Raw genomic sequence first — 20987 nt, 5'->3', positions numbered from 1 at the left:
TTAAAAGTAGATCAATTCAATTATGGTTGAATTCCTATTACAGCATCAGAGGTCTTCATCAAAGATGTGGCATATACTACCAATGATGATGTTGTAACGGTTAATATTACTACTGGCCGCAAAGGAGATATCAGCGAAGACTTACCAGTAAAACTTACTGTCATGCCATATAAATTGAACGACAGTCCAGATGAGGGTCCACAGCCTATTGTGCAGGAATTGTTATTTGAAGAAGGTACCTATAAATAGTATGTCAATATCAAAGCTACACACTTTACAGCATACAGTATTATTTGTGCTTATTATGCATACATTCTCTTTAGTATTTTGGAAGTGTATGATGGGTTTTCCATGTCTGGCTCTTGATTTTCAGTTTTCTGTAATTAACATCTCTCACTCATAACTCGTGCAGCGCGACAGTGCTATATGATTTGGTGCCTGAGTAACATACAAAATTTACAGACTATCAATACAATATTCTTCAACACAACTGTGACAAGTGACAAGAAAACTAGATATGTGTGGATACTATTTATGTCATGATTTCAATATTTTTTTGCATCATGGCTCTAGTGCTTTTTATGCCCAGGAGATTTCTTGAAAAATTGGTTACTTTTTAATAATGTGCCCAGAAAGAGACGCTGTCTCTCATCTACAACACATCAGTAGAGATGTTATTTATTACCTAATATCTGGTATACGAATAAAAAGTCATTTATACACTGTTCTTGCCAGCAGTCTTGCCATATCATCCTTGTTTGCCACATTCTCTTATGCTGCTTGAACAGGACAAGGAGAGATTCCATCCACAATCGACCTTCCGATAAATGCGGACGAAACTGTTGAAAATGTCTCGATATCGCTCAAGGATCCAAACAATAATCCGGAAATTACAGTGACTGTTTTCCTGAAAGAAGATCCTGCACCTGACCGAGGTATAGTCATTTTCTAGTTAGTACTGCTACATAACTGAAACTGTGTTGGATTATTTGCAGTGATCAACGTGAAGGATGGCATGTATGAAATTATGGATGAAGATGTCAAATTAGAATTCACAGTCATTAGAGATGGGGAGGGTCTCATACAAGAAGATATACCTGTAATATTAAATCCGGATACAGAGACACCCACTCAAGAGGACATTGAAGATCCAGACAAGAATGTACAATTCGTTGAGGGTATGATGTTATGTCGTGTTGTACAGTTAATAGATATTTTACTGAACAGCACAGTACTATCATAGACATAATTGTCGATTCCAATAACAAATCTGAATCCATTAAGCTTGATTCAAGACCACTGAGGTAAAGAAGGTTTGTCTGTCACACATGATACATATATTTGACAAAAGCATTTAGATACTACCGGAATTCAATTTTGATGTCCTCCCAATGCTCATGAGTACATTTTAGTTTGTCTGCTTTGTGACGTGGAAGATTTAAATCTTATTGCGTTTAAAATTTGCTGATCCTGCATGCTATATCTGGTAAATTCCAATAAAAAAATACAACTAATTCAACAGTGGGAATGCTTACCAGTTAACGTATGCTATATTTAGGATATTATATCACAGAAACTTTGGTCTTACATTTTGTTACTAGAGTTGCTGCATAACAAGCATTTATTTTGTATTGGCTATTGGTTACCATGAACCGTTATATCAATGCATAGCAGTCTTTTACATTTTCTATGGAAAGAAAATAATTTAATCTTGTCTCTGTTGTGATTTTGATGTCCCAATGTGTTACAAATTTCAATTACAGATGATAATGAGGAAGATGTAATACTGCTAGTACCACTGGATGAATTCAACACATCAGAACCAATGCAAATCAAGCTATTAAATCCATCTGGGGAAAACCCTGTCATAGTGGTTCTTACAAAACCACGCCTTTCAGCAACCAAAAATGACACAGGTTAGTGAAAATGTATTTGAGGAGTGAACAGTTCAATTTCAGCTTCTCCCTTACAGAGACCATGGTCGAGTTAAAAGAAGATGAATATACCGTTGCCGAGACTGAAGGCAATGTCTCCATTGCGGTGGTGAGAACGGGTGATCTTTCAAGAACATCTTCAGTGACTCTTGTCACGGAAGAGAACGATGCAGAGGATGATGTAGATTTTGTTGAGCGTCCTGACAAGCCGGTATCGAATGTGGTATTCCAGCCAGGTAAATGACCATGTCTACCTATTCTTTATGTAAATATCTCTGCACAAAGTAGATTTCATATCAATGTCTCCGTCAATATAACCTCATTCTTACCCCCTCGTTCTCAGTAATGTCAGTTTCATTTTTGACAAGCAAATTCGATTAATATACGAGATGTTGGCTGGTAAACACAAGCTCTGACAGCAATTATAAGTTACATTAGTGAATTCTATTCAATGCTATGCAGGCGAGGAAGTGAAAATGGTTGATATTACCATCATTACTGACGACTTGGGTGAAGACGATGAGACTTTCCTCGTCCTGCTGAAAAATCCTGTCAACAAAGATGACTCGTTTATAAAATTGGGTGAAAAAGAGCAGGCCGTTGTTACCATTACTGATATTGATGATCCAGATTTCAATGGTGAGTGTGAAGCTTTGATCATTTTACATAATTCTGCAATCATTTGATTAAGGATTAACACCACATATCGGCACTAATGTTAGAATAAGCACCGGAATGTGTATTAGGGATTAGATTATTTCAAAATATTCTGAGATTATCTGAAGAATTGATGATTTTTTAAAAATGGGTGTCCACTAGTATCACGGTCAGTGATTGTTGAACAGTACTTGACCGACAATCAGACAGTCACCACACTCAAGGTAAAATATCAACACATTCTGCTGAATGAATACTGTGATGCACTCAAGATTAACCAACCACGATCTCACATATCTATTGCACTAACCGACACATGTCACTTATTTTTTATCATTTTTTTTATGTTATCTTCTATTATTCTTAATTCAGTGTTCGTGCCTCTTAACCACATTTTCTAGGCCCAGGTGGGTGTTTGATTGAAAGACTACTCCATATCGTTTCGACAACATTGAGGTGCTTTGTAAAGATGAAATTATTAGGATATTGATCTGTACTGAATTGAAATAGCCCAGTTCCTACCTAACCATCCATAATAACATGACTTTCACTATTTACTACAATAGGAACAGTACTGAACATGAAAGAGCCCAAATATGTAGTAACTGAAGGTGATGAAGTTGAACTGACCGTAACACGATCCGGAGATGTCACATCAGATTCACAAGTATTTGTAATCACGAAACCAGACACGGCCGACGATACGGATTTTAAAAAGCGACCCAACACAGAAGTTTCGATGGTCACATTCAAGCCTGGTAATTATGTTATGCCTGTTTAAATTAGGTCATCGAGTATACTTCATTTTTGTTTTTATTTTTCAGGTCAAAATGAAACATCTATAATTATACCAATAATTGAAGAGAAAGATCCGGAGAATGCAGAGGAATTTATTGTGTTCCTTGAAAATGCTGAGAATGACATCTTCAACATTCCTATAAAGATCGGTCGATACAACGAATCTGTTATTGTAATCATGGATCCACCAAGTAACTATCTGGGCTGTAACATTCGTAAATATATTTTTGGCATTGACAGTTATTGCCAATAGCGATATTAGAATTTGTAGACCTTCCGGCCCTAAAATTGTGTCACTATTGAAGAAAATATCAAGCTTCTATGATATGAATTTACGTGAACCGAAAAACCAGTACTCTAAATAACGCCATTACCTACTTTGTAGATGTGGTCTTGTCAGTTATGGAGAGCTTCTACTTTTTCTCAGAATTTGTCTGCTACTTTGTGGAATTTATCAAACAGTATATTCATATTGCTGAAATTTAAGTCACAATAATGACCCTTGTAATAGCATCAATGAATATAGATATTCAAATGTTACATTTAGGGCAGATGCTAGAGTTTACAAGAAAATAATATCAAGTATACATACATACAGGTTAGGACATATCAGTTGATAACAAAAACTCCTTAACACCTGAAAGAGTGTGAATTTTTATAAAAAATGGAATAATCATAAGTGCAGATACTTCTTTACTCTGTTATTGTGCACTTCACAATTTCTGTCTGCTTTACTCTCGGTTTTTACATAATGCATTTTATTTTCGTTCAGAATACTTTATTAAAGATGTTGATCGTGTCATCGAAGATGATGTTGCTTTGCTAACAATAACTGTGGGCAGAAAAGAGCCTACTTCAGAAAAAGCCGATGTCCCCATGAAACTTGATGTCGTAAAGTATGGAATCGAAAACACAGACTATGATCCTGAAAGAACTTTGGAAGACGTGGCTTCATTCGAACCAGGTTCGCATTTGAATAGTTTTGTATATCCATAATCTTAGGTAAATAAAATTCAAGATTTGTTCTTTGCTAAGTGACATTGACTAAGACCCTTTATTTATCATTTACAAATATGTCTCCAGTAAAAACGATTTGCTGAAATTTAAAGAAATTTAAAGTTTGTAAGTTTTCAGACGTTGTCATGCAGAAACATTTGAATAGTTTCCTTGACATGCACAACTTCAGTGACATTTTGAAGTTTAATTTTCAGCCAAATAGATGCATTTATGACAATAATCCATCAGAGTGTACTGAATTAAAAATCTCTAAACATATTTTTATGTCATCAATTATCCAGTTAGTGTGCAGGTGCACTGTTCATGCTCCTATGTTCGATCAAATCCCATAACAGCAAATCATTGTTAATGTAGTTAATCACCAATAATATGCTGTATTAAAACTGTTATGTGCTGTATATGATAGTTTGTAAGTGATATATCATCTCAGTTTTGATTCCGAAGTATGTAACAAATCAAAATTCCAGGAGACGCAGATTCAGTAGTCGTGATGAAGGTTCCACTCAAAGATGCGGAAGATTTCGAGAAACTTGGGATTGAATCAGATGAATCGGACCCTAATAATCCATCAATTCATGTTGTGGTAATGACCAAGGATGAGATGGACAATGGTACGTGGTACTGATTTATAATTGATAAATTGAATTGAATTATTTACTGATTTATAACCTATATCTTACTTCATTAATATTAAACTAAAAATATAAATACCGGTTGTTGTATGCGATGTTCCCACTAATTCACACACTAACCAACTCACTGCCCGCGGTCCCTTGGACAACAGTGTGTAACGACTAAAAAAAAGCTTTCTTTTCTGTGGGCAGGGACCGTGTCAGCACTGCGCAATTGCGCATGCGCACAGCTTGCAGGTAGCAGTGCTTGTATGTATTTTCCGCACATTGACTCTCGTTGCTGCATTCAAAGATTTAGATTTATTCTGATTATTTTAAAGTTTACTTAAAAGAAAGCCTGATCATTTTCATTTAGACTGGAGTTTTTTGGTTGCAAATCTGTTTTATTTTTGGCAAAAAAAAAATCAGAAAACATGACACTTTTTTCACCTACTAGATATCTTATCATGTGTCCAACATCCGTGTGTATTGGAAAAACGGAAATTACAAATCCATCAAAACCATACCATCTTTTGATTCAGAAACGATTGTTGAGTTTGCGGATGATAGCTTTGAAGTTATTGAAACTGAGAGAAAAGTGGAAATTCCTGTCATCCGAAGCGGCGATGTATCCGGCGAGACCAAGGTGTATATTGTTACGAAACCCGGAAGTGCAGAAAGTCCTGGGGATTTCACAGAGAAGACAAAAATCATGGAATCTCTCGTCGTTTTTGAACCTGGTGTGTGAATGTGAAAAAAACGTACTGACATTCTTTGTTTCAGGGAATACGTTCAAAATAAACGAAACAGATATCTGGCTTCCTAGAATCAGATAGTCAATTATGTTATCTCTTGAAATGGACAATTCGGGATGTGAAAGATTAGTTTCTAATACCGGTACATATTTATAACAGTGCACATCGAAGTCTTTTGGTCCCGCTTTCGTTCGACATCGTAAAAGAGGGTGGACATTATCACCTACATCACCTGGAATGTGTCAAGATATTCTCCAGTAATGGATTTTCCTACCGGAAAATATTATTCCACGCTTAGTTGGTTCTTACATTTCACTTTTTCAGTGAACCAACTAGGAAGCCCTATTCAGAAATAACGAGTATGACAGAATAGTGAAACTTAAATATCACATTATCGATAAAGTACAGTGATATTGACTGTATTTTTTTGAAATATCTCTCAATTCGAGCCCCAACAATTATCCTCACTGTGTATTCATTTTGTTATCTAGGAAGCACCAAACAAAATGCGATTGTTCTCATAACAAAAGACAATATCAAAGAGGAACCGGAAAAATTCACTGTCGAGCTGAAAGAGCCCAAAAATACGGACATCGACACACCAGCAAAATTAGGAGGCCCGGACAAGGCCGAAGTTACAATAACAGACGGTGCTGAGGGTAAACAAGTGTTTTTTTTACAAATCATCACAATGCCTATCCTTTTTATTCCTTTTTAGTAGAGTTGTTCGTTAAAGACTTTGTATACGTGGAAGATAACGACACCGTCATCCTTAATATTACACTTGGTCGCAAAGGAGATACTTCTGAAAAAACTCCCGTTAATGCAATCCTTAAACCAAACAGACTTAACGACAGTCCATATGATGCGCCAGAATCTGTTGAAGAAATGGTGTTTGAACCAGGTACAATACCTACTTTAAGATTTCGAATAATATTTATAGTATACACATTGTTTCCTCAGGTCAAGATGAAATTATGGCCACCTTGCGTATGCCAATTATGGTCGATGAAAACGTGGAGAATGCCACAATATCAATAACAGATCCGAAGAATAATCCGGAGATTATTGTGACTGTGAACATCGTTGAAGATCCAAATTCAGATCAAGGTACTGCTACATGTCGAATGACATATGATTGAAGCAGAATTGTACTGATCGACAATGTACATGAGTGAATTTTTTTCGGTTTGAATCTAATATTTTTTGACTTCTGATTTCATTTTTAAAGGTGATTAATATATTAGAACTTTTTTTGGTATTTCAGTAGGCCTCCTCTACTTTGACCTGATCCTGCTGCAACTTGAACAGTTTTTGGGTAGATTATTATCATTATCGAATGTTAACATGGAATGGCAATAACCGATTTTGCAGCTTCGTTCCGCTTTGCTCAGGCTGTATTCAGAATTGTTTGGCGGCAGCGACAGTAGTGTTTCTTGCAATCCAAAAGTTATCTTCCAGAGCACAGAACCCACAGAATATGGTCTTGATCGAAAGCTACAGTCGCACTGATTCCGAAAATATAAATTAAAATATTGTCAGGCTCTGGACTTCGATGAAAATCACCCTCAATATCTAAAATGTGCATTGTTCAGAAAAATTGGATGACTGAAAAACAACGACCATAACACTTACGTAGGAATTCTGTAGTCGACCTCGGTCGGACTCGAACCCGCAACCCATTGGTGTTGCAGCTGTGGATTACGCCACTACGCTAACTCGCCACACAATAACCAGTTACGGCTCTTGCATTGTTCCGACAATGCCGATATTGCAGACTTGAAGGGCGAATTCAGGGGGGTTCCAGTGCCTGATTATATTTTTAAAGATATATTTTCGGAATCAGTGCGACAGTAGCTTCCGATCAAGACCCGAATCAGTGAATTCTGCGCTCTGGAAGATATATTTGGGATTGCCAGAAATCCTACCGTCGCTGCCGCAAAACAATTCTGTATACAGCCTCAACGAAGCGGAACGTAGTTGCAATTGCCATTCCATGTTTACATTCGATAATATCATTTTCTTAAGGGAATCGTCACAGGTGTTTTAGAGCGGAACTTGTGTAGAAATTAAACCTTTTTTTGAAATTGAACCATTTTGGCTTCAGAATGTAGATCCATAATGATATTTTCATGTTGTAGATGTCAAATACATAACACCACTTGAATAATTTTCAACCTACTCATTTGATAGTAATACTTGATTCGACCCTGCCTTCGAAATTGCTACTCATTTATTATCGTTTATTATATATTTTATTTCATTTTGTTGTATGTCTAGTCACTGTTGTGTGTATCCCGGAGCCAAAGTATGAAACGAGCGAATACCAGAATGTGACGATGACGGTAGTTCGCTATGGTGATGTCACAACTGAATCAACAGTCCGATTGCTAACTAAACCCGATACTGCCGATGAAAGTGATTTTGAACGAAGATCAGACACTCAAGAATCAGATATCGTATTCAAACCAGGTAAATTGGCTATCAACTTTATAATATCTAATTTTGAATTGATTCCACCTACTTTGCTACATTCTTTTTTTTATCTGTATGTTATAATAATTAGATTTCAATTACATCGTTTGTGCATATTGACTGTTAAAATATAGTCACATATTTATTGTTCATATGTAAAAATCAAAATAAACTTGAATTGAAGTATTCACCAAAGTTATTCAATTATTGCAGGTGAACAACAAATATTCATCACAGTCCCAATTACCAAGGACAATCTCCCAGAGGATGAAGAAAGTTTTATCATTTATCTAAAAGACCCCACAAATGATAATTCCGATATTCCTATAAGTATCTGCGAGGAGAAGAATGAAACCGTAGTTCTGATCACTGATCAACCGAGTAAGAATTTCAACAAATTATATTTTGAAGAAAGCTGCATACTTGTGGGATTTCTAATTTGCATGATAACGCGAGGCTATATCATTCTGAATTTTCGCAATCTCCTAGTCAAATACTAAATGTGTGGTCATGAATTTGGGTTTATGGCATGTAACTGATGTACGGCCATGCTCAAAATATTTGTTTGTTATACTTTTTGAGTCTGGAATTAAACTTTCCGATCATACGTCACAGTGACTCATAATAATCAAGGTTGCTCAATTGTTTGTTAATGACTTTAAGTAATCTGGGCTATGATGTTATTGTTTGCTTGCATTAGATTTTCAAGGATTTAGGATTTAATGTAATTCCCATTGTTTCAGTGACTGTTGTCGAATTTGAAAAAGACAATTATACCGTAATTGAAGATGAAGGAAAGGTTGATGTTACTGTGTTGCGCAGCGGGGATTTGACGAATGAAGCCACAGTTCATGTAGTCACTAAAATGGGCACCGCTGAGGCACCAGATGATTTCACCGAAAAAGTAAAGAATCTGGAAAGCGTTGTAGTCTTTCAACCAGGTAAAAGTTTAAGAGCAAGTAAATGTGTGCTGTTTCGTGTTGATTGTTGGAATATCTAACCAACAGTTAAGTCATATATGTATTTGCTAAAACTTTTTTGAATGAAATTTCAATAAGCTCTTCGAAGGAGGTTGTGTAAACATTTATTATATCATAATATGACTACACAGTAAAACTTTGACCTTTATTACCCTGGAGACCATCGCGAATGTTTCGGTATAGCTCCAAATCCGTATTTTTGTTTGCCCTAAAAATAGGAAGATTTTCAGCGCTGATTTATCGTCAGGTGAATTGAAGGCACAGATTTTCTATAATTGAATTGAATTTATAATTTGATAGTCAGTTTCTATCACATCACTCAGGCGATTCTTATTGATAGAGTTTTCTTCCTTACCACAATTTCTTGCCTATGTCTGTCAGATCAAATAAACATAACTATGATTGTGTTGAAACCACATCAATCATATTACTTTAAACTGGTTGATGCAAATTATAATCTTCATATTATTGCATAACTTCGTTCATGTTCTTAAAACTACTTCTGTTTTCAACCATGCAAGTTCTAATCAAGCTTGTAGGCTACTTATTTTCCATAGTCTCCTTTATACTTTCTCAATGATCACATTGTTATAATGCTCTCTCACAATGAAGGCGGCACAAAACAAAAAGTCACTGTATCGATAACAAATGATGAAGTCTACGAAAAACCCGAAACATTTACCATGGAACTAGTGGAACCAACCAATTTGGCACCAAATACCACGGCGAAGCTGGGTGACGTCAATGAAACCAGGATCACAATCTTGGATGAATCTGATGGTGACTGTGCTGTTTTGAAATTCTGTTGCAATGTGAAAATTTATATCGACCTCTTTATGAGCAGGGACCAAAGTCTATATCAAAGATTTTTCGTACACGGAAGAAAATGATACTGTCATCGTAAATGTAACTCTTGGTCGTCACGGTGACACTACAGATGAGACCATAGTTGATTCAATTACTCAACCATACAAACTGAACGACAGTCCAGACAAAATGCCAGAGCCAATTGAAGAGGAATTGAAATTTTCTCCTGGTAAATATGTGCTTGTTTTCATGTTGATTTCTTTATTAACTATTTTTTGCATCTATGAAAAGTATTCAAGTCTAGCGATTGGACAGTAAGATACAACACAATTTCAGTTATAGTTTCATTTTCAGTAGTTCTCAATGATGTCAATATTTTTACAGACTTCATAGTTTCGGCAATTCCATTAAAGCAACTTGTTCATGCATCCCAATTGATCTTGGACCATTCAAACTTTAAGTAATTCTGCAATGTGTGTATGTATACAAGGGTGTGATGAATGACACAATGAAATTAAGTAGTAATACCAACTACCACAGCTGAATCACGATGTGGGACTTACTATTGTAACACAAAATACCATTTGAACGGACCATAACTAGCCAGTATCTGAGTAGTATGTCGTTACTATCAAGGTTATAATTCCTACAGGTGAAGATGAAATCATTTCCGTTGTCAAATTTCCAATTAACGATGATGAAAGTGTCGAAAACGCTACGCTGTCATTGACCGACGCAATGAACGATCCCAAATTGACTGCAACTGTTAACATCGTTGAAGATCCAGACACAGATGAAGGTATCAGTATTGTGGTAGACACTAAAATACAATGCTGTCATGACACATGACTTTTGTGCAGATCATGAGATTGTGTCATAACCCAGATTCATTTTCCTCCAACTTACTGACCAGTTTCTGTGTCTGGTATATGTATACTTGTATAGTTATCAGATTGTGCAAGTACATGCATTATGCTTTATTGCCATCTGCTGTCTCAGAATATAGTAGATATTTGATTATTACTGTATTTTCTCACTCGATATGTGTGTGTATGCAGGTGTGTGTAATAGCCCTAGGTTTAATTTTTGTCACTATTATATGCCAAGTGACGCTTGAAAGGTTATTCTTTGATTCCTTCTCAAATTCCCTTATCTTTCTGCATTGCTATAACATAGCCATGTTCTTGAGATGATAATATTATCAAATACATATGCTGGTAGTTTCCTGCAATGATCACCACTAGAGTAAACATTAAACATGGAGTTGCAATCTGAAAAATGAAGCAGTTTATTACTGACTACCTTCCCCCTATAGATATCTACTGTTCATTTGACCTATGAGTATAGAAGATAAATCCAATGACTGAATCGAAAAAAAATACCGAAGTAGCATTACACTCTATTTGTACAGGTACTGTTGTCAGTATCAAGAAACCAAAGTATGAAACAAGCGAATCCCAGAACGTCACAGTGACAGTAGTGCGTTCTGGTGATGTCACTACCGAATCCACAGTTCGTTTACTAACCAAACCGGACACTGCCGATGAAAGTGATTTTGAGACAAGACCAAACACTGAAGATTCTGATATCTTATTCAAGCCGAGTGAGTATGGGTATATTTTGGAAATGGGAATCAAGGAAACTATATCTCCTCCTTAGAGTTTGTTGGATTACATTGACCAAGGGATGCTTCATTTACCCTGATTTACACTTCGTCTTCTAGTTTGACCTGCAAGATCTATTTACTGTTACATGTTGTGTCCCTCTTATCATTATAATAGTGAAACGACTTTGAATCACGTAATTTTAGAGCAATTTTACCAACACCTTCAGCGTAAAATCTCATCTTTATAAATATAATCCTTGTTGTATTGATATTATTGCAGCAATAAATCATACTGCACTATCTGATATATGCATTACAAACTAGTTCCGTTACCACTCAATTTTCATGTTTGTACTTTCCTTTACAAACTACATTACGAAATTTATAGATAAACCTTTTCAATTTGTTGTTTGTATGATTTAGCCATCTTCAGTCAAGGCTACTTGTTTAATTTTGATCTTATATTAGGTGAAAAAGAAATTTCCGTTCTCGTCCCAATCAAGAAAGACAATCTGCCAGAAGATGAAGAACGTTTTGTTGTTTATCTAGAACAGGCTGAAAACAATGATATGAATGTTCCAATAAACATTGGCGAGAAGAATGAGTCTGTTGTCGTCATAACTGATCAACCAGGTAAGCAACTTCACCATTTTATTGCGTAGGGGGTTCAGCTGGTTGTCCACTGTTGCAGTTGAAATAATTCTATATTACTGGAGTACTAATATGAGTTGTAAATTCCAGACCATACCATAAATACTTCTAATAGACTGACAAATATACACTCTGCTGGAGAAAATAGTAAATTTAGTGGATTCACAATGGTCTGTGCCAGGGTTTCCTAACCTGGGGTGCACCCTTGGGAGGTAACAGACTAGTTGTAAGAGGTTCATTAAACGCCATTGTTGAAAGTACTATACTGTCCTTTAAAACATCAGTCCTTATTTGCTTTATCTCGCTCACAATAGACTGAGAAGCAAAAGTGATGACAATATCAGGCCATTGTTAGTACTGAGAAGAAGTGATGACTTTTTTCAGTCATCATCTTGCCACATTTCAAAGTTAGGCTGTTCGCACAATCACCCAAATGAAATTTACAGCTCCGTGCCAGAAAAATATTCAAGAAACACTGATTTACGGATATTTTTGCTAATACACTACTTCAATTATGAACTAAGGCGACCATGGAGATCATCACTTTTCAAAACATATGCTATTTCTAACTTTTTTTGTATATCATCCCACACTATTCCGCTATTCTATCTCTATGTTTTTATATTTTATGTTTCAAGCTTCGAATGTATATGCTTTCAGTGACTGTGGTGGAATTCGAGAAAGATAGCTACACAGTTATGGAGGATGAAAAAGAAGTAAATATCACCGTATTAAGAAGAGGAGATTTGTCCAATCAAACGACTGTTTACGTTGTCACGAAGCCTGGAACTGCCGACTCTGATAATGATTTCATGGAGAGGAAGAAGAATCCTGAATCGAATGTTGTGTTTGAACCCGGTAACGACTTGTAAAATACGATAGTGTCAATTTAAAAAAAACATCCTCCAAAACTTGTTATTGAAATATGCCCGATATATTTTTAAATATGAGGCAATGAGCTGGCCTACATGTGATTTGTGATGTCTAAAAATCTAGGTGAAACGGAACAATTTGTAACCGTATCAATCATGAACGACGAAATCTACGAGAATCCAGAGGTATTCACGCTTGAGCTGGTGGAACCAAAAAATCTAGCTGAAGATACTTTGGCAAAACTGGGTGAAATCATTGAAACAACATTAACAATCTTGGATGAATCTGACGGTAAATATAGTGTTTTGAAATATTGATCGGGGGTAGTGAATTCAAAGAAACTTTTTTCACTAGGAACCAAAGTATATGTCAAAGATTTGTCGTACGTTGAAGATAACGACACTGTCATCTTAAACATCACTCTTGGTCGTCACGGCGACACAACAAAGAAGACACCTGTCGATTCAATCATTAAACCGTACCGACTAAACGATACTCCAGATGAAAAGGCAGAACCAATCGAGGAGGAATTGGTATTTGAACCTGGTAATTCTTGCCTTGTGCAGATTCTGGTTATATTAAAGTATCAGCAAGTTAATAATTCTTACAGGCGAAGATGAAATTCAGTCAATAGTGAAGGTTCCCATTGATGACGACGAAAGTGTTGAAAATGTCACTGGATCGCTCACTGATGCTATGAATGATCCCGAACTTCTTGTGACTGTTAATATCATTGAAGATCCATCCAGTGGTAAAGTACTATTACTATTTGCGAAAAGTACAATCGTGTTCGGTGTTTATGGGAATGTTTTCTGTGGCATTATGATCAGCGGCTCCCAAACTTTTCTTACTCATCGACCCCCTAAAAGCTAGAGGTCGTCAGTAGTGAAGCACTTCTACTTTTCTGTAGTACTCAAGCAGGTTTTATCTATTTGTTTCACTTAATCAAGTAGTTCTTTTTCCATACTACTTCTACTTCAACAGTTTTTGATACTGAAATAGTTGATTTGCATAAATAATATTGTCAAGGAAACTAATCTTAGGATGCACTTCAATAACGCGGTGCTGCACAGTTTTGAGAATTCCCAAACAAGTTGAATTAGACATAATTTTCCTCGATTTGATGCCATTCAACTGTTGCGGGCTGGGAGAAATTGATAATTGGGCCGCTTTCACATTAATATCCATCGATTTTTATAAATTGAAAATGGCAAAATTCCACCAATTCCACCAAGATTCAAATAGATTTCACCTAATAATCCCTTCATATTTTTCACCTCATTCTCTCAAAATTGCCACCAGGGTCAATATCACCCACTACTCGAATAGATTTTCCTTCGTAACGAGTCACGGCAATTGGGTTTATATTTTCGTTCTTCTAGGAACAATCATTAATATTAAAAAGCCAAAATATGAAACAAGCGAATACGAGAATGTTACTTTGGACGTCGTTCGATCTGGAAACCTCAAGCCTGAATCGAAGGTTCGTTTGGTAACAAAACCAGACACTGCTGATAATGAGGATTTTGAACCACGACCTGATATGGAAGTATCGGATATCGTATTCCAGTCAGGTAAATATTGTTTTTCCTTGGATTAATCACTTAACTATGCTATTCCAATCAATAATCCCCGAATACGTTTATGAGAGATACAAAAAATTGTTATGTCTTTAACCTAACCTTCTCCCCTGAATTTCATTTATCGCACATTTTTTGTTTGTTTAGACATTGAAGAAGTATCTGTCGTAATTCCGATTTACAAGGACAACCGACCAGAAAATGAAGAGAAGTTTGTCGTCTATTTGGACAAACCGGAAAATGACGACACTTCTATTCCGGTAGACGTGGGCCAACAAAACAAATCTGTTGTGGTTATTACAGACCAGCCAAGTAAGTAATTGTGTTATTTTATTGATTTTATTGAATTAAAACACTTTAGTTGAATCGTTTCCAACTTTCATATCAACTGGATTTCTAATGATAGCTAGCAGCGAGTGGTTGCAACACCGCCGAAGTAACAATCTTGAAGAGGTATCTGAGGATTATGTTTCCTGTACAATTTCCTGCCAACCTTCAAATTTCACACCATTCTACATGATGGGTACCTATTGGCCATACTTGCGATGATTTCATTCATGAACATAATTTATATCTATCTGTCGAGTTACTTCTTAGTAGACCAAATTTTTTTGTATGTTTGTGATATTTGCTTTTGCTTCAAAATTTAGTAATGTTTATGTGTAAGATTACTCTTCAAAGAAACCGTGTGAGTAAATACTATAGATTTAGGATATCCACTTGTGTTCTAGGAAAAATACTTTGTTTCTAGCTAAATTGAAATGAAACCGAATATTTTCAGCTGGTCAGTAACTAGTAGAGAATGGAAAATAACATCGTATATCAACAATTACATCACAAGATATGACATCACCAGCATGGAATTTTGAATACGAGAGCGTTCAATGTACTATTTTTAGATGGTACACAAATGGTACATTGAACGCTCTCGTATTCAGAATTTCATGTCACAATTTGTGATACAATTGTTGATATATGATATTCTGACGATTACCCCTGATGAGTGTCAGCCGAAAGTATTCGGGTTCATGTCAATATGAAAATACTATTCAATTGTATATTGAAGTTCTGTACCTCCAAGAAGCTTTTTTTAGCTATCTCTGCAATCAGTGGTAACTGTTTGATTATACATGTTCAGCCACCACTGTGGAATTCGAAAAAGATGAATACACAGTCATTGAAGATGAAGAAGAAGTTGAGATTGTTGTATTGAGAACTGGCGACTTATCGAATAAAACAACGGCGTACGTTGTCACACAATCAGGAACTGCCGAAACTCCCGAGGATTTTGTTGAAAAGATAAAAAATCCGTTGTCTGTTGTTATGTTTGAGCCAGGTAAAAGCAATCTTTCCAACGCCTACAAATATTTATCTGATAGTCGACTGGTACTGGGACTGGCTGTCCTTTAGTTCCAATGGTTCTCCGCTGGTCCGCAGACTAGTGCCGTCAAGTGTCAACTTTCCTGCCAGTCTGCTTAATATAGCACAATTGTATATCTCAGTAGCAAAATTCAAGAAGTCGGATGCACGGTTATTATTTAGAGAAATGACACATCAGATTTAAAACACCATCGTGCCATAATATATATATAGTTCATGCTCTACTTTCAACCTACCATATGCTACAATTCTACAATTGTTGTACCAAATGGTTTCAAAGCAGCTTACAACCAGTTGTAATATGTGAAAGCTAAGTAGACTTATTTAACAGAATTCGGTAAATTTCGGCGGTACGATTTAGAGACATTTCTTGGTGTATTAAAGACTAGCAAACAGTACACTCACAGTTCTTTCAAAAGAAACCAGACAATCAAAATAAAGTTTTTAATTGGAGAATTTTGGGATGAATTTATTTGTAGTGGGGTCATTTGTGATTTTTGAAGATTATTCGGTCCGTCTAATTTTTGTAATTTTACCATTTACAAAGGCTGAGAACAAGTGTTTTTAACTTTATCTAGTATCCCGAACAGTGTTCGATTCCTGTGATTTTGCTATAGACGAAACGCAGAAGAAAGTCACTGTCTCGATAATAAACGACAAATTGGACGAGGTGCCTGAAAAATTCACCGTGACATTGCTGGAACCTGATAATCTAGCAGTCGATGCAGTCGCAAAGATAGGAGAAATCGGCGAAGCCACAATCAACATATTGGACCCGTCTGACGGTAAAATTTTATGACTGAACAATTTGATAGTGTTTGTAGAGTCCGTAACCGAAATGTATCTTGAAGAATTTACACGCAATCCTTTACATCACACCATGTCTATTTCTACAGTGACAACGATAGAATTGGAAGATGAAAAGTACAGTGTTTTAGAAGTTCTGGAAAAAGTCGCGATTCCTATTGTGCGAAGTGGTGATATTTCGCAAAAGACCACAATAAACTTGGTAACGACAGAGAATTCCGCCAAAAACTTGGAGGACTTCACTCCCCGCACACCCGATTCAAAATCAACTGTGGTTTTCGAACCTGGTTAGTATATATTGTTGCATTGAAGTTACCTTGTGAAAACATGTCATATTTTATATAAATTTAGATGAAACAAGAAAGATTGTGGAAATTCCAATCGTTAGCGATGGCATTGATGAAGATGATGAAAATTTTATCGTACTACTGATCAATCCATCTAATGATGATGACAGTCCAGTTAAAATCGGTGACAAAGATGGGGCTACTGTTATGATAATCGACGAGGAAATCGGTGTGTGAATAATATGTTGCTACTATCCAGTCACATGATAGAGATAGCCAGGGAGGATTTTTAGGTGCTGAAAGTCAGTGAATTTGAAGACGGCAGCATAATGCGACAGGATCGCAAAAATGTGTGTAATTTGCCCATTATAATGTCTAAAAGCCTGCAACACATCATTACGATTTACCAACCAGTCAAATTTGATATAACATATTTTTGTTTGACAATATCATCTGAAATCCTGATGTAATCACTTGCAGATATCGTTATATCCTTTGCAATCAACTGGAAACATGTTTTGCACTTCATAATTCATATGTTCGAGTCAACCATTATGGATATGTCTCCATCTTTTAGTAAAAAATATAAGATTAAAATAAGGTACATACCCCTCCCGCCAATGACCAAGTAAGGGTGCTAACAGAAAATCTTATTTATTGAAAAACGATGGGCCCAGATATATATAATATGCAAGAAATTATAAATTCCATTTAATGTAATTTCTAATATTCAATCACTAGTAAAAAGGATAGACAGGTAGCCAAGATGAAGGCCAAGTCGCTTTTTTATAATGAATATTTTTCCTGAGATCGAATATTCAACTCAAACAACTTGTCTGCCACTTGTAACACCAATATATACTTCCGTAAGATCTAACATGTCGTTGATTCATTTCCATTTACAGAGGAACTACGTGGAGACCCAACACCCGGTAAGAAATAAAATTCAAGTAAATGGCCTCAAACTATATTTGATTTGTTGCTCCTAATACAGACTGCCTCCAAAATCCCGAAATATGTCACGAAGATGCCGTTTGTGTAAACAATGGAACCTACAAATGCGTATGCAAGGATGGATACCTTGGTGACGGAAAGCTTTGCGATGGTAATATTGTGAATTCCAAAGAGTCGAAGTAGGATCTTTAGTTTGAAGTAATCTGAAAATGAAGTAACCAAACTTCTTTCTATTCACGTCAAGATTATATTTTTCGCCTTCTGAAGGATTACCTGAGGTAATCCTGCATTAATTTCTGCAGATATTGACGAATGTCTGACGGGCATGGACAACTGCTCTGAAAGTGCATTTTGTGGTAATTTACCAGGAACTTTCCAATGTTCATGTAATAATGGATGGGAACGGGACGGGGAATTTTGTCAAGGTATGTGTCGTGTATGATTCCTTTGTCCATCGATTGATTTGAGTTATTTTAATATGTGGTAGTAAAGTATTTCATTCATAGGGTTTATTTTTATTAATTGGCTGGCGATTTTCAAAAATAGACTCACAATATGTCAAACACTAATACAAGTTGCAACTCTGGTTGTGCTTCTTTATTCAATGACTCATCCCACTTGTCTGGATTTTTGACCTCACAATGCGACACATATGGATACATAAGAATATGGGCTTATTTTGTAACATCATTTCATTGCTTGTATTCTTTTTGTTTTTAAGATATTGATGAGTGCGTCACAAATGTGGACAATTGTCATGAAAACGCAAATTGCAGCAACAGCCCTGGTAGCTTTTCTTGCACTTGCTCGGATGGCTATTCTGGGGACGGAGTCAAATCCTGTCAGGGTGAGTGAATACCTGAAGAAAAATAATTTGACCAAATTAGGAGTAACTATAACAGTATCTTCAGGAAAGCGGCATTCATAGGTTTGAGCCACATTTTGCGGTGCTAAAATGGGTGAATTGCCTAATGAATGATTTTTACAATGGCAGTTGTAATATTAATGACTGATATTTCAAATAGGGTTGTGTTAATCAAGACTTGCAGTATTTTACACAGTGAGACTTACTGGCTACAATTACAACAGTCTAAACCCAGTTACACTCGGATTACTAGTGATATTTCTGATAGTGTGGATGGTCCATACACAGTCCACACTTGTAGAATTTAAAAAAAACATGTCCATTTGTGAATTATGTGGACTTTTTCGTAACACAAAGTGGTATTCAGGGATTTCTTTTCTAAATGTTATTGCAATGTTCTTAAGGCAGCAATATCCTACTGTGATTATATTCATGTTGATCTCCATAAAAACAGATATTGATGAATGTGTCGAAGACATGGACAATTGTTGCGATAATGCATTATGCGTAAATACCGAAGGCAGCTTTGAATGTGGGTGCAGGCATGGTTTTGAAGGCGACGCTGTCGTAAATTGTACAGGTATATATCCCGTGTATGTAAGATTTTCAATCTCAACTATATTGGCGTTGTTACGCAGATGTGGATGAGTGTGCACTTGGTACCAGTACCTGTCTAACAGAGAACGCGCAGTGTTCCAACACAATAGGCAGTTACTTGTGCATCTGTGATCAAGGATATATTGGTGATGGTGTTAAATCATGCAGAGGTATGGCATTATTACTGTTTGTGGCAAACTTTGTGATGTATTTTGACGACATCTTGTTTTAGATGTTGACGAATGTAGAAAAGGACTAGATAATTGTCATGATAACGCCGAGTGCAAAAATGAACCTGGTACATTCACATGCACATGTTTGGTTGGATATAATGGAGATGGGGTAAAGAACTGTGAAAGTAAGTCAATTTCTGTTCTACAAATTGTAACAATTTCATTCTATCTTCCTACTACAATTTTATGATATATCTAGATATCAATGAATGTGTGGACGACGTAGATATTTGCAAAGATAACGCCAACTGTACTGATACTGTCGGAAGTTATATGTGTAAATGTAAAGATGGATATTCCAAGAAAAACGACAAATGCGAAGGTATAATTGACATTTTCAAGTACTTCAATACGACGCAAATATACCTTCATGTCTCATGTTTGTTCATGCTCAATGCTCATGTATCGCCGCCCTATCGCTAATACATTTTCAATTTTCAGAAGTGAGATGTTTGCTAAACTCTCTGTTTGATATATATATTTAAATTGTTACAGACATCGATGAATGTAACGAAGGCATGCCAAAATGTGATGCTAACGCATTGTGTCAGAATCTCCCCGGAAGCCACACTTGTACTTGTAGAGATGGCTATTCTGGAAATGGCACATCCTGCCAAGGTATTTTTTCAAAAGTCATGATAACTTCGTGTTTGGATACAATTTTGAAACATTTGTTCAGATATAAATGAATGCGATGATCCGTCAGTCTGTGGGGAAAATGCGACATGCACCAATCAACCGGGCTCCTATCAGTGCAAGTGCAATGAAGGTTTTGAAGATGATGGTGCAGGAAAATGCATAGGTATGATAATGATATTTGCTTTCATACATATATAACATGGTTTTAAATGGAATTTGAGTGAGGAAATTATTCTTCACATGTCCCAAAATTCTTTATATATAATTAGATGATCTAAAAGTTATGCTGCTGCTTGATCAGTTTTATATTTAAACCTATTTTTATTCATAACTAATTGTTGGGTACTCATTCTCTGTGCAATAAACTCTCAATTGCTCAACGAAATGGTTTCATAGTAACTGGCCTAGCGATTGCTAATTTTTCACGTATTCCGCATTTTCTGGATGATGTGTGTATGTGTATTATATGCATTGTATAGGG

General features: G+C 36.1%; 1 protein-coding gene across 1 annotated transcript in view; it reads left to right on the top strand.

Annotated features, from left to right (window-relative positions):
• Positions 1–20987, top strand: part of LOC145450013 (uncharacterized) — a 120511-nt gene that overhangs the window by 55444 nt on the left and 44080 nt on the right. Inside the window, exons 79-120 of the mRNA XM_080328466.1 lie at positions 44–235; positions 789–935; positions 996–1178; positions 1764–1916; positions 1973–2170; positions 2397–2573; positions 3158–3349; positions 3416–3580; positions 4162–4353; positions 4874–5017; positions 5560–5757; positions 6264–6431; positions 6491–6676; positions 6736–6882; positions 8053–8244; positions 8461–8628; positions 8991–9188; positions 9840–10007; positions 10072–10263; positions 10687–10833; positions 11446–11637; positions 12109–12273; positions 12952–13149; positions 13288–13455; positions 13519–13710; positions 13775–13915; positions 14547–14738; positions 14892–15056; positions 15883–16080; positions 16742–16909; positions 17021–17218; positions 17283–17447; positions 18124–18150; positions 18213–18323; positions 18475–18597; positions 18894–19019; positions 19492–19617; positions 19676–19804; positions 19867–19992; positions 20067–20189; positions 20363–20485; positions 20547–20669. Coding sequence (XP_080184592.1) covers positions 44–235; positions 789–935; positions 996–1178; positions 1764–1916; positions 1973–2170; positions 2397–2573; positions 3158–3349; positions 3416–3580; positions 4162–4353; positions 4874–5017; positions 5560–5757; positions 6264–6431; positions 6491–6676; positions 6736–6882; positions 8053–8244; positions 8461–8628; positions 8991–9188; positions 9840–10007; positions 10072–10263; positions 10687–10833; positions 11446–11637; positions 12109–12273; positions 12952–13149; positions 13288–13455; positions 13519–13710; positions 13775–13915; positions 14547–14738; positions 14892–15056; positions 15883–16080; positions 16742–16909; positions 17021–17218; positions 17283–17447; positions 18124–18150; positions 18213–18323; positions 18475–18597; positions 18894–19019; positions 19492–19617; positions 19676–19804; positions 19867–19992; positions 20067–20189; positions 20363–20485; positions 20547–20669 — 6786 coding nt within the window. The remainder of the gene's footprint in view (positions 1–43; positions 236–788; positions 936–995; positions 1179–1763; positions 1917–1972; positions 2171–2396; positions 2574–3157; positions 3350–3415; positions 3581–4161; positions 4354–4873; positions 5018–5559; positions 5758–6263; positions 6432–6490; positions 6677–6735; positions 6883–8052; positions 8245–8460; positions 8629–8990; positions 9189–9839; positions 10008–10071; positions 10264–10686; positions 10834–11445; positions 11638–12108; positions 12274–12951; positions 13150–13287; positions 13456–13518; positions 13711–13774; positions 13916–14546; positions 14739–14891; positions 15057–15882; positions 16081–16741; positions 16910–17020; positions 17219–17282; positions 17448–18123; positions 18151–18212; positions 18324–18474; positions 18598–18893; positions 19020–19491; positions 19618–19675; positions 19805–19866; positions 19993–20066; positions 20190–20362; positions 20486–20546; positions 20670–20987) is intronic.

This window comes from Botryllus schlosseri, chromosome 11 (assembly GCF_051294905.1).
Source record: "Botryllus schlosseri isolate E-star chromosome 11, Bs_hap1, whole genome shotgun sequence".
In the NCBI taxonomy this organism is placed as follows: Eukaryota; Metazoa; Chordata; class Ascidiacea; order Stolidobranchia; family Styelidae; genus Botryllus; species Botryllus schlosseri.
The sequence above is the reverse complement of the archived record's forward strand: the minus strand, read 5'-3'. Positions and strand labels throughout refer to the sequence as shown.